Below are 14,809 nucleotides of genomic sequence, written 5' to 3' on the forward strand. Positions count from 1 at the left end.
GGGTTACTATTCACCAATTAAATGGTACTCAGTTTACCAACTTTGGGAAAGATGGAAGGCTGAGTAAAACTTGCTAGGTTTTGGCCTTGTGGCTTGCAGAAAGTTGCGCACCTCCACAGTTTAACTCCGTGAGCTATTCTGACAGCTTAACAGGGGACTACAAATTTGCCAAGGAAGAAAGATTAGAGTGTAAAACTGCGCATGCGTAGGTGTACACTGTGGTTCACATAAGTCATGATTCACATATGCTGGACTGGACTGCCCATGGAAAGGTTTATAGCAGCAAACTTTGATGTGATGCAACGTTTGTATGTTTTGAATTGTGCTGTGCTGATCAGGAGTCAACACATACATTTAGGGGCCGCAACCTGCACGGAGGTTAGTTAACAGTAACTTGAAGAAAATTCAGCAATCAATAGGAATTTTCCACCTTCATTTTTTTCCCAAATGGAAAACCAGCTGGGAAACACTTGCTTAGTTTTTAAGAGCTAAATATATACCAAAGTAAACGGAACCAGAGTTTCCATATTAAGAATAAATACTGGTATGTTTTAGTTGATTTGTAAACATGCCCCAGAGCGGGTAAGTATATAAAACAGGGAATCATCTCATCCAAACATTGACATATTTAAGATGTGTTTGAATAGCTAAAAATATCTCCCTTTTGCCATTTCTAAGAGGTGTAAACAATATGTGACTATTTCCCAAGTTATGGTATTCAATGTACTCGTCTCGGGAAAATGTAAGACTGTCAGGGATTCGATCTCATGACCTCCAGAATGGAATACATATAGCTCGCAAAAGACTATATTGCACATATAAGTAGACAGTCTTACAAGTTTCGAAAACAGGTTAGGCCGGATTACATAAACTGCCCAGGGGAGCTCATTTGCATTAGCTGCCAGTGACGCCATATCACAAGTGTGTATTGTTTTGCTCCATTTCTTCTTTCCGAAAGTAAGTGCTGTTTTGCAACAGGAAATATCATTTTTCTTATTTTGTTGAATATGACAAAATACAAACCATGCTAGTTTCCGATATACAAGAGCGCGGGCGACTACAAAAAAACACAACAAAAAGGCATACCAATGTCATATGCGGGGCTTAAGTGGACCGGGTCTCAGACCCGGTAGTAACTAAAAAACAAAACATTAAAACGGGTTTATATGGGGCACTAATAACATTTTCCTTAACTCTACTGGTGAAAACACTAATCAATACCAGAACAATGAACGTTAAAAACGTTAAGGTGATCCATGTCAGTGATTGTGTTCCGGTCTATATTGCACATGTTTTTCTTAATCTTGCATTCCCTTATTTCCAGGGTGTGATCTTAAACGGAGTCGCCTACAGCTTCTTATAATGTACCACGACTGAGAGCGCCGAAGTGAAGAATGAAGGCAGTGCTTGTTTCTCACAGTGCTAATTAGTGGGTCAAAAATATATTCGGAAGACATGGTCCCTTAAATACTTGGCTTTCATGTATGTAGATGCAATAATAGAACGCTCCTAGAGGCACTAAAATACTGTTCGGTTGCACACTATGGAAATCACAGAAATAAAGTTTGTGTTTTTAAGTAATTACATACATAGACCACACACCATTTAGAGACCCCCATCACACGCTTTTTTCATCCCACTTAAACCCTGATCATATGTAATACGAGGCTAAAAAGCGCCTCGGTGCAAAGTGAACCCTCATAAATTCTCGATAAAGTGTACAGTTTCCACAAAGTGAGCGTAATAGCAAAGAGTGCTCGGTATTAAACAACAGATAGGAGTAAACTGAAGAGACTTACTTCTCTTGATGGCTGCGCGGATGGACGACAGGGCTACCTGGCTGGAAACAAAGGAGAGAAAAAACAAGTCAGACTAGACGTGAAACACCTGCTCCAGACCACAGCACCGTCTCCTCAGAAAGCACACACGAGAATGCAGTCACGCAACCACAGGGCTCCCTGCCCCGTTCAAATTACAAAAGCAGGGAAGGGCGATTGTGCCGCGGTCCCTGGAGCCAAAAAATCATCTGTTGCTAACTCTGCAAGGCGGCGGAGCGCTGCTGTACACAGGAGAGTAGGTGTCCGCCCACTGCCGGCCCCTACATACCCTCCATGGCAATGCACATCAATATGCGTTCCCATAGCCACTCTTGACCGTGCATTGCTGGCTGCGTGTTATGGCAAAAAGTATGATCTGCAAGCCACTGAATACGAATATCACGAGGACCGTGCTTGCTTAGTTAAGGCAAGCAGCCGACCCCGGCATCAGCGCCGAGGGTCGGGGTATTCTCATCGGAGCAAAGGCCAGTGGGACACCGCAACGCGTTGTGAGGTGGGGGGCGGTGAGTGAGTCGCATTGCCAGCCAAGCTGTGTGCAAACGAGCCCCCAGCATCAGCGCAGAGGGGGCAGGGACTTCAAGGCAGAGCCATGCTTGGGGGCAACCCACGCATGTAGGGGGTGCAGCGAATCTCGTTGCCTCCCGCGCTGCCCTGTGTGGCAAAGCACGTGCCGCGACATGGTACACGGGCCAGAGGTGCAACAACGCACCACCACAGTAAAATGCTGCAAACTGGGGCGGCCGTTGAGGAAAGGAGGGGGCGCGATGCTGCTGCCCCCCTTTGCAAGCGAGCCAGTCATCTGTCCAGGGGGTTTTGCAATGCAGCGGCGGGAGCACGGACACTCCCACAAACACAGGCCCGGGCGTCTATTTGACGGTTTTCTTGCCTGGTGGGTAAAGGTTATGGCATTTTCTCAGAGCAATGTGATTGCAAGCATGATGGCCGGGCGCCTCCCGGGCCAGATCAGGGTGAGTGAAGGGGGATGGAACGATCGTGGGATAGCCAACCGCTCCTGCATACAGGATGGTTGCCGCAGTTTTGCCAATACGCCCGGCCTAAGTCTATGGGGAGCTAAGCAGCAAGACGTCTTGCAAACCAGCCCAAAACCACGGAAGATTTATTCTGTTCTAGTCACACTCGGAGTAGTGGCGCTCAAGAACAAGAGCTGCTCAAACATAAAACATCTACGGAGACACGGACAGCGGGAGGGGGAGCGGGAACATGCGGCATGACGAAAAAAGGGGCGGGACTTAAAAAAAGACACAGAAACGCCCACGAATCGCGTTGTGACGGGGGAAAGAGTGATTGACAACCATCTCTTCCAATGGCTAGCCTCCATTTATGGAGCTAGCCAATGAAAGAAGGGGCGGGTTCAAGTCCCCAATACTGTACTAACATAAAATCTCGGCCTGCGCCAACACTGCTGCGCAGTGTACGCTAGGTCGAGACTTAAAAATGTGAGGCAAAGGAAGTTGTTGCATTTTTAGGGAAACTGTTTCTACGAGAGGGCATTCCTAAGCACATTTTGAGTGATAATGGCCCTCAATTTATTTCTGCCAACTTTCTTAATTTTCTAGATAGGAATGGTATTGTCTCCAAGAAAAGTCCCGTTTATCATCCAGCGGGCAATGGAATTGTTGAGAGGTTTAACAGGGTGATTATGGACAGTGTACAGGCCTCTATCAGTGCTGGTAACAATTGGGAGAAAGAGTTATTTGAAACCATTTGGGCTTATAGAATCACTCTCACATGTACTAGCTACAGCCCATTTAGAAGTCTTAGGGGAAGAGAGCCTTTCACTAAAGACAACGTTGCTTGGAGTAAAAAAAATTGTGGTAAATGGTCCCATGCCCTGGTTCGCTCCAAGTTACGAAAGATTCATGATTCGCACATTATTGATTTTGAAAAGAAACACTCTACTAAAGAAGCTGAACTACAGGTGTGTGATTAGGTGAAGATCAAACATGGTACAAAAGGCAAAAGCAAATTTTCTGCTCCCATGCAAGTGTTGGAATTGTATTCCAAGTCTGCCAAATTAAGTGACAATAACATTTGGCACCATAGCAGAATTGCAAAATGTAAAGGGAATTTTTCTATTGTTAAGAGTAAAAGTGATTATTCACCATCCATGGACTGGATGTGGGATGATGTCATGGATTGTGGAACAAAACAAAATGTTTCCTCAACCAACACAACTGTACCGTCAGATCAGTCAGAACAATCGGTAGTATTCCTGCATCTGTTAACTCGAGCATTACACATGCAGGTTGACAACTAAAAATTCCTGCTCGCTTCAGGAGTTATGTAATGTAGAATTTTTGTTTATTTTTCTCCCTCATCCATATCAGAGGGGAGTTTAGATCTTAGATTAATAGTGTATTTTTTCATTATTATTTTTTGTGTATTATTCTTAGTGCTTATGTTGTTTTATTGTATTTTCAATAATTCATTGTCAGTCCAAAGAGGGAAGATGTGTGTATATTTTGACATGATATATTTATGTTCTTCATATGTTCTTCATTTTACATCAGCCTTTATTCTTATTTATTTCTTCTGTTGTAAAGAGGGAAGATGTGGTATCTTGTGTAGTGCATCTCGTTGCCCGGTACCATGGTAACTGGATGATGCACTGCAGCTAGATTCTAGAATGGGTGGTTGTGAGTCAGTTGAAGGGAGAAGCTGGAATGGAGAAGATGTACCTGCTTGTTATGCAATAAAGACTACTTTAATGGCTACACCTTGACGACTCTTCATTACAGGTAAGTTTATAACAAAATTGCAGCTTGGTCAGTGAGGTAAAGCAGGAGCAGCAGAAGTAAACTGCGTACATACCAACAGACTCACAGCAGGATGTTAACAGTCTCCCGTTTGAAATTGCTCCTGTTTCAACGTTAGTCAATGGGAAAATACATCTCAACGATTTTTTCTGTACGATGACCCTCATTCCTGTTTTGAAACGTTTGCATGAAACTTATACTTCTGGTATGGAACTAGGCTATTATATATCGAGTAGTATATGAGTCACGAGCTCTGCATGAAGTTAAAAGAAAGCCTGTCACATTAAAAGATAAACAAGAAACGGGTAATAGGGAATACGACAAAATAGGAGTCGAACCGAAATGTGCATTTGTTAAATGAAAACAGTATTACTCAGGCTGTGAAGTGAGATCTATAGTAAGAAAATATAGTAAAAAATATATATATAATCAAAATTCCAACAATGAAGTTCGTTATTTCGTCCAGTACTTAAAATGAGTGAGCACAGACAGAACGTGGTCATGTGCGAGTTGGAAAATCCCTGCCTCAACCACCCCTGTATAGTCGCGGCACCTTCACACTCCCACAAAACTTGTGGGCTGCGAATACGCGCCAGCACCCTGCGTCACAATACCGCACCCCCTTAATTGTAGTTCTTGATTCTTAATGCCACTGAGGACTGCCTAGAAACTTCCCGCCCCATAATTCCGCCAGTCATAACATTTCCCAGAGTTGTTGCAACACAGAGCAGTTGTCTTCCGCTTGTAACTGTTTCCGGCAGAAGGGTGCCCTTTTCCGGTTCCGGGCCGCAGCGTGGTGTTCTTGAGGTGTGCCACTGCTCGGGTTCATGATGGGAGAAGTGGAAAAAGTGGTTCCGGAGGGTCCGCTGTTGTCGCTGGAACCGGGGCGCCAGAAGGAGTTCCAGCAGCGCATGCGGGGTGCGAAGCAGCGGGGCGAGGTGAGAACCCGGAAGCATAAAGAAGCAGCGTCGAAGGACGGGGGTTGCAGAGTTCTGGGATCGTGAGCTCTCGGAGCAGGGTATAGGTCGAGGGCAGTAGGGAGAGTGTGGACGTCGTTCGTTCGAGAAAGAGTTGAGAGTAGCCCTGGAAGTAAGCCGAAAAGCATTTTGAAGAACTGACCATGGATACCTCTTCTGAAGTACAGTATAAAGCAATGTAGAAGCACAGATCGAAAGGGTGTTGGTAGAGCATATACATAGCTGCCATGGTTTCAGATTGCTATGTGTGGCATTGTCATAATTTCAGTGTCATTATGAGTGGCATTTCATCAACTTCGAGTGATACTTTCTCGCGAGCAAAATCAATCAATGAATACGAGGGAAACATACAACTATCAGAAATGACACCCATTTGAGTAACGAGAAACTCCAAGATGATCTTAAAACGGCTGCAAAGCACCAGAAATGGTGCACTAACCAGGGCTGGCTCTAGCGCTAGTTGTGCCCAATGTGACAGTATTTGTTTTAAATCGTAACAGTATTTGTTTTAAATCGTAAATGCATTTATTTATCGCTTTCAAACCTTCCCCTCCCACCGATGAGGTGTGGAAGTACTGTATGCTGGGCAGCACGCTGCTCCAGACCCAAGGTTAATGGTTAGTTCAGTGTTATTGGTTACTGTTAATTATTGGGTTTAGTCTTGTGCGCTCCAAGTAAACCCTTCCATGCAGTTGTTTCAGCTATTTTTTTTATCTTGGACTAAAGTAATAGTGGTGAGATGCAATCATTAGTGGGAGGGAGCTCAATCACATGGTTGGAGAGATTAATAGAGGAGTTAGAGGAGATTAAGTATTGTTATGGTGCATCATTATGACCTTCAGCAAAAGGAAGAGAGATTGTGATATAGTAAATGAGATTTGGGAAATTTGCTGACTTAACGAATAGTAAAATATATGCAATATGTCAGAGCAGTAGGTTGTGCTTAGCGAGAGAAGGCACGCATAGGATGAAAGGGAAGAAAAGGGAAATTTAAAGAGAAGAAAAGAGGCAACCCATTAGACGTTTTAATTAAGGGACAGTTTTTTTTTTAGTGCCAGATTTAAGGAATGAAGTGAATATTTTTGGGACCGCGTGCAGATTGAGGATGCAAAAATGTAGAAAGAAAAGTTATTTACTTGTTAAGATTGTGTGCTATATTGTGAAATGTTTTAATAGATACTAGAATCGGGTAAACCATCACTCTGCTGCTAGGCTTCTGCTAGACCACCCATCCAGCTAACTCAACTATCAGTTTAAGCCGGGTTGAAAGTGAAAAATAACAGCCGGATGCATGTCAATAAAATACATGGGAAATAATGTACACGTTGAAAAAGAGGTTCTGGTGTTAATCCTTCGATTTGGCTCAGAGTATACATTTTCTTAGCAAGTGGCTGCTGGTTAGACTTCCTGAAGGTCTGCCCTTTTTAGGGCTCGGACTCCTCCCCACTTAAAGTGGGAGGAGTTTCGAGATCCTAATGTTAAAGAAGAGAAAAAAGAAGTATCTCCTAGGGCTTTGGCGAGACAAATTCCACACATTCCTTAGCGTGTTGTGTCATCTGGCCAGTGATTCGTCTTCGTTGTGTTGTCGTTTTAATAGGCTTGAAGTGATAGGGTAAATGTAGTTTTGTTCCGCCATCTTGGGCATTTTTCGTTCGTGCTCGCGCAAAGAAGTACATTAATTATAATTAGGAGCTGTCAGGGTGGCCGTGTAATGCATTCCAGATGTGCGCGCGTTCACCATCTAGCAGTGTGTTTGTCTGGCGCGCGTCCTCCTCACGTGCACACAGGCATAGACGCCGTGTGCGGCTCCTTCCTGCCGGCCCGGGGAGCTGCTCTGCCGCTCTCTGGCTCACCCCCCCCGTCTCCCCGCCTGATTTAGACATCGGGCACACGTGTCCTTGCTTTTTCAACGGAAGCTGAAGAATCTGTGGAGGAATGGGTCGGGGGATTTTGTGCAACGACCTTAGTGCTCCAGGGCCCCGTGTTTTTCCTGCAGAAGGCATAACGCCATCCCTTCCCCGTGGATCATGGGTGCTATCAGTCAGAATAAAAAGAGCGCGGAGTCCTCAAGTGACGGACGTGTACTTGGTAATCGGCTGCGCGATTATGCAAACGTTGTATTATCCGGTTTTGTGATGCAGTGCAGGAGAGGCTGAACATACAAATCTTTTACATCCCTTTCCAGCAGATAATGGATGCTTGAATGATCAAAGCAGAGGGAGACACAAACTCACAATTCAAAGCTCATAACTACCCGTGAGTTGTTTATTAGCCGCCACAGATGAGCCGGCAAACAAAAAGCCATTAAGCACCTATTATTTTAAAGCAGGGTGTGCGGTTTTCATCACTTTCTGTGGCTGAATTTTCACTCCCGAATCCTGTTGGAGATAATTAATTGCTTTCAGCTGAGAGCAGTAATAATGGAATAAATTATCCCCACACTTCTTGTCAGAGGACTAGTCACGCGCCAGCCTCCTTGTTAGAAGGGACTCGTAAGACAGGTGAGAAAAGAAATATGGTACAGTTGGCCAGCACTGTAACATTTTAAATGATGTCATTGACTCGGCAGTCAATCACGCGTCCTGCCTGGAGTACTCTTGTCTTATGATGAATAGCGTTCTCTTCTCAGGAATGTTGAAGTGGGTGGCTACACCTATCCCCCCCCCCCCCCCCCCAAATTTCATGTCGTCTAGCCCTGTTTCACACACAAGTGTATTTGCCTAAGTCACACTTAACGTGCAGGAAACGTGGAAAACGGTGCACAAATCCAGAGCACATTCACAAAGACAGGGGTGTCCTAGTTCTCCACGAGGAGAAGTCATTCGCTGAAGCTCTGCCCGTTTAAGTTTTAATTAGTGAGTGCAGAGATGTGAGTGCAGAGATGTGAGTGCAGAGATGTGAGTGCAGAGATGTGAGTGCAGAGATGTGAGTGCAGAGATGTGAGTGCAGAGATGTGAGTGCAGAGATGTGAGTGCAGAGATGTGAGTAGTGAGTAGAGTAGTTAGTAGTGAGTGCAGAGTAGTGAGTAGAGTAGTTAGTAGTGAGTAGAGTAGTGAGGTGAGTAGAGTAGAGTAGTGAGTGCAGAGTAATGAGTAGTGAGTAGAGTAGTGAGTAGAGTAGTGAGTAGAAAGTAGTGAGTGGAGAGTAGTGAGTGCAGAGTAGTGAGTAGAGTAGTGAGGTGAGTAGAGTAGTGAGTGCAGAGTAGTGAGTAGTGAGGTGAGTAGTGAGTTGAGTAGTTAGTAGTGAGTAGAGTAGTGAGTAGAGTAGTGAGGTGAGTAGAGTAGTGAGTAAAGTAGTGAGTAGAGTAGTGAGTAGAGTAGTGAGGTTAGTAGTGAGTAGAGTAGTGACTAGAGTAGTGAGGTGAGTAGTGAGTAGAGTAGTGACTAGAGTAGTGAGGTGAGTAGTGAGTGCAGAGTAGTGAGTAGAGTAGAGTAGTGAGTAGTACATCACAGGCAGCAGCTGTGCAAGCATCTTACACTCACAAGGAGACCACAGGCAGCTGAGGTGCAAGCTTCTCCCACTCACAAGAAGGACATCACAAGCAGCAGCGGTGCAAGCTTCTCACACTCACAAGAAGGACATCACAAGCAGCAGCGGTGCAAGCTTCTCACACTCACAAGAAGGACATCACAAGCAGCAGCGGTGCAAGCTTCTCACACTCACAAGAACGACATCACAGGCAGCAGCAGTGCAAGCTTCTTACACTCACAAGGAGACCACAAGCAGCAGAGGTACAAGCTTCTCACACTCGCAAGAAATACATCACAAGCAGCAGTGGTGCAAGCTTCCCTTACACACTGACAGCAGGTACTGTGCCAAGGCAGCAGCAGCAACAGAGCAAGAGTCCCTTACAAAGAACAGGAACAGCACAGAGATGCACAATGCAATCTTCTCATACTCACAGGCAGCAGCGGTGCAAGTTTCTCACACTCACAAGAAGGACATCACAGGCAGCAGCTGTGCAAGCTTCTTACACTCACAAGGAGACCACAGGCAGCTGAGGTGCAAGCTTCTCCCACTCACAAGAAGGACATCACAAGCAGCAGCGGTGCAAGCTTCTCACACTCACAAGAACGACATCACAGGCAGCAGCAGTGCAAGCGGTGCAAGTTTCTCACACTCACAAGAAGGACATCACAAGCAGCAGCGGTGCAAGCTTCTCACACTCACAAGAACATCACAGGCAGCAGCAGTGCAAGCTTCTTACACTCACAAGGAGACCACAGGCAGCAGAGGTGCAAGCTTCTCACACTCGCAAGAACGACATCACAAGCAGCAGTGGTGCAAGCTTCCCTTACACACTCACAGCAGGTACTGTGCCAAGGCAGCAGCAGCAACAGAGCAAGAGTCCCTTACAAAGAACAGGCACAGCACAGAGATGCTCAATGCAATCTTCTCATACTCACAGGCAGCAGCGGTGCAAGCTTCTCACACTCGCACGAAGGACATCACAGGCAGCAGCAGTGCAAGCTTCTTACACTCACAAGAAGGACATCACAGGCAGCAGCAGTGCAAGCTTCTTACACTCACAAGGAGACCACAGGCAGCTGAGGTGCAAGCTTCTCCCACTCACAAGGACATCACAAGCAGCAGTGGTGCAAGCTTCTCACACTCACAAGAACGACATCACAGGCAGCAGCAGTGCAATCTTCTTGCACTCACAAGGAGACCACAGGCAGCAGAGGTGCAAGCTCCTCACACTCACAAGAAGGACATCACCGGCAGTAACGGTGCAATATTCTCACACTCACAAGGAGATCACTGGCAGTACACACCACATGAACACACTCCATAACACATAGCAACAATACATTGGCATTTACAATGCCATTAGCTCAAACTCAAATAAATCCGAGCCCGATTGCATTTCTAATGCTTGTTGTAGATGCTATTGGTGAATAGGAGTGGTGCTGCAGGTTGAAGGGGACTGATGTAAGTAGAATAGACGATCTGACACGTTGCTGGTTGGCAAGTAGTAGATTTAATGCAGCACAGAAATAAGCAGGACTGTCACCCATCTGGCCAAAGCTCTAACTGCCACACCATAGAACATTCAGGAGCATCATAGGCAGAATCTACAGACAATCTAGAAGGCTGACAGGGAAGGAAGGCTAAGCATTATACAACATATCTCCCCCCCCCCCCCCTTAGACAACAAAAGAAAAAGAAACAAAACACAGGAAACAAGAACAAAAAGACCCTCAATGAATGTAATCATCTAAATAAACTGGAGGGCGACGGGAGCGAGGACTCCTCAAACTAATACCTGAAGGAGAAGAATGAGTAGGAACAGAATCCAGGCTAGAAGCTCCAATTTCACAAGAAGAAGAGAAAGCATCACCACTACCCACCTCCCCTCGTACAGCAGTCGGAGAAGAAGTATTTGAATCACCCTGAGAAGATAACATGTATCCATTACAGTTTTTGTCGTAGACACTAGAAGAATCCCCCCGAGAAACCACTCCACGCTTTTGATAAAGCGCCACCCTCCTGTAATTCCATTTTTCCCCATTATCAAGGAGCACAAAATGAGTAAAAGCTTTAACACCAAAAGGACCCCTGAATTTAGTAAGACCTTTAGCACACCGACCAGGCTTAACTTTGACAAGATCACCCACTGAGATCGGTAAAGAAGCCAATTCAGATGAAGATTGACTCCTGCGTGATTAAGAGGTTTTGATAATCAATCTCGAAACAGGAGGACGACCTTGCATCAACTCGAAAGGAGACTTTTCTCCCTGTTTGTGAGGAGTTGAGCGATAGGCCCACACAAGCTCCTGAACATGCTCATTCGAAAAACACCCACTCGCAACAAACATCTGGATCACACCTTTCACTAACCGGTTCACCCTGTTACATAAACCATTGCTCTCTGGATTGTAAAGACACGTGCGATGATGAGCAATACCACACTCACGCACAAAGGAAGACATTTTCGCAGAGGTTAATTGAGTGCCATTGTCAGTAATCAGCACAGACGGGAAACCCTCATCAAGAAAGACAGCTTTTAGAAAACTGATAGTGGAATCGGTAGTGATCTCTCTCATAAAACGAACAGTTAACCACTTAGTGAAACAATCGATAACAACAACGGCAAAGCGTTGATTAGAGGATAATTCATTCATTGGACCAATGAAGTCTAAACGGATACTATGCCAAGGCAAATCCTTAAAAGAGATACTTCCAATCGAATGAGAACCTACAACTTTCAGGCGTTTCTCTCCCTCCTTACAAAAACTACACTTAACCACACAATCCACAGCATCAGAGTCAATTAAAGGCCACCAGAAGTTCTCCTTCACACGCCGTTGGGTGAGGGTCTGCCCCAAATGACCCTCGTGAGCTAGATTAAGGATCCTACCTCTCAAGGAACTAGGAGGAACAAAACGATCACCTCTCATCAACACATTCTTACCATAGAGAGACAACTCACTCAAGACCCTAAGAAAGGGCCTAACAGAAGGCTCAAGAGTACTCTCCCTTCTCGCCCCCTTAACAACAAGATCAATAACAGCTTTTAGGACAGTATCCTCCTCCATGCCTTTCGACCACTCCTCTGCTGAAAAGGAACCCTCCCCTAAGAACAAAACATCTTGCAAGGAAGCAACTGCAGTATCATCCCGCACATCATCCAAAGAATCTTGACCTTTAATAGACCGCACTGGAAGACGAGATAAACAATCCGCCTGAATATTTCTCCAACCATGTACAAACTCCAGTTCAAATTGATAATCCTGTAAACAAGATGCTAACCTGGGCGACCCCTTACCTGTTCCCCCAGGCGCCAAGACATTGAGCAGGGGCTTGTGGTCAGTACGAAGAATAAATCGCGAACCCCACAAATAAGTTCTGAAATAATTTGCCCCTCAAGCAGCCGCAAGAGCTTCCCGTTCAATCACAGAATAGTTTGATTCAGATACAGTCAACGGTCTAGACGCAAAGGCAATGGTTTTCTCCACACCAGCATGTTTCTGGAGAAGAACCGCACCGAGACCAATCCCACTCGCATCCACCATCAGAATGGAGGTGCGCTTAGTATCAAATGGAGTAAGTACATTTGCAGATTTGAGTTCCGCCTTAATCCCATTAAAACATGATTCTTGCTCGCAAGACCACAAAAACTTGACCCCCTTCTTTAACACCTTGGCTGCTAAGGCAATTTCCAGCCTGTGCTGGACATTGATATTTTACATTATTCATGACGAGCTCAGCTCGTCATCAGCACAGCTCCACTGTGCCTCATGACGAGCTCAGCTCGTCATGAGCAGGGAAGGGGTTAATAAAGACCTCAAGGGAGCCGTTTTCGACGAAAAATCCCTCACAAACTTAGAATAGAACTCAATTAGTCCCATGAAGGACCTGAGTTGCTCTTTGTCAGCTGGAGGAGGAGCTAATTCAATAGCCTCCAACAGGTTTTTTTTCGGTTTAACACCATCAGCAGAGAGGCAAAAACCCAAGTATTCAATTTCTTTAACCAAAAACGCACACTTCTCTCGCCGCAAAGTGAGCCCAGCATCAACCACCCTGCGTAAAACACTTTGCAAAACACTGTTGTGTTCTTCCAGTGAATCACCAAAAATGAGGATATCATCCTGAAAGAATATTATCTTGTCTAAACCCTTAAACACTTCTGTAACCATTCTCTGGAACACACTTGCAGCTGAGATCAGCCCAAACGGTAATCTTGTGAATTGAAATGTCCCTTCACCAGTAATGAAGGCTGTCAGATGTTTTGAACCTTCACCCAGGCGAATCTGGTGATATGCATGTTTCAAATCCAACTTGCTGAAAAATTTCGCCCCCTTAAGTGTGGAAACCAACTCACCAATATTCGGCAACGGAAATACGTCAGCCACCACACACTTGTTCAAAGAACGCAGGTCCACACAGAACCTAATTTTATTGTCAGGTTTCTGCGAAATCACCACAGGGGAAATCCATGGAGAAGCCTCCACGGGCTCAATAATGCCCCCTTGTAGCTTTTCTTCCAGAACAGATTTTACCTCCTTTCGCAAAGCAAAAGGGACCCTCCTAGCCTTGTGCTGAATTGGAATGCTGCCCTCTTTCAACACAATTCTATGTGAATACCCCTGCAATTCACCTAATTGTTCCCTGAAGACGTGATTGTAACTAGTAAGTATATCATCCACAGCAAAATTGTCTACCATTAAAACAGGTTCGTCAGCTCTAGGGTTTACAACAATATGTAGATCATATTGATGTGAACGTCCCAAAATGGCAGGGCCATCTACAGACACATATACTTTACCCCAAGTGGACCTGTTCTTAAAGACAATTTTTCCTTCAAAGTATCCAAGAAGATCAATTTTTTCACCCTGGTAACCAGAGGGAAATACGTCACAGACCTCTAGGCATCTGTCACCCCACACATCCTTCAACAAAGACGCAGGAATGATGGTCCACTTTAAACCAGTGTCGACCATCAGACTGATACACTTGTCATCAATCACAAAATCAGCTTTAGGAATCCGCTCCCTTTTCTCAAGGCAGGAACATACCGAATCACACAAAACGAGAATTTTGTTGACATCACGTTTTAGCTCGCAATACTCGCTCACAACAGTAACTCTTGGGTTGGACTTGTTTTTGCACATCTTGGCAAAATTACCTAATTTGCCACACCGTAAACACTCTTTATTATTCGCAAAGCAAAACTTTGCCCCAGACGCATGCGAATAACTACCACACCTGGAACACATCTTTGACTGTGACTTGCTAAAGGGCTGTTGAGAGATATTTTTCTTCTGTAGAACATAACCCTTTTTCCTCACAATAGCAACAGCAGCCGCTTCACTATCACTGTTATCGCTATTAAAAACCTTTTGTGATACCTCAGCAACCTTTGGGTCTAAACCACTCCTTTGTAGTTCTTTCATACACTTCTCACTCTCTTCAACCACCTTAGCTAACTCAATCGCCACTTTTAAAGTGGGGTTTTTAGCCGCCCACAAACGTTCCTGTATTTTGCTATTATTAGCTTGTACAATAAGTTGATCCCTAATGAGTTCATCTGTCATTTGCCCAAAGTTACACTTCACAGATAGTTCACGTAGACGCGCAACAAAATCGTCAAATGTTTTTGTAAAATTTGTATCTCTGCAGAACCAAATTCTCTTCTTTTCCAAATCTAGTCTCAAGTCTTGTAACAGCCTCCTTTAACTCATCCAAAGGCTGTGAACCAGAAGGTAAAACTTGC

General features: G+C 44.9%; 1 protein-coding gene across 1 annotated transcript in view; it reads left to right on the top strand.

The window, feature by feature from the left end:
- The first annotated feature begins 5,402 nt into the window (after positions 1 to 5,402).
- The window catches only part of NIFK (nucleolar protein interacting with the FHA domain of MKI67), an 82,175-nt gene continuing 72,768 nt past the window's right edge, over positions 5,403 to 14,809 (top strand). Inside the window, exon 1 of the mRNA XM_086957099.1 lies at positions 5,403 to 5,553. Coding sequence (XP_086813225.1) covers positions 5,443 to 5,553 — 111 coding nt within the window. The 5' untranslated portion in view covers positions 5,403 to 5,442. The remainder of the gene's footprint in view (positions 5,554 to 14,809) is intronic.

This window comes from Lissotriton vulgaris, chromosome 2_1, assembly GCF_964263255.1.
Source record: "Lissotriton vulgaris chromosome 2_1, aLisVul1.2, whole genome shotgun sequence".
NCBI classification, from domain to species: domain Eukaryota; kingdom Metazoa; phylum Chordata; class Amphibia; order Caudata; family Salamandridae; genus Lissotriton; species Lissotriton vulgaris.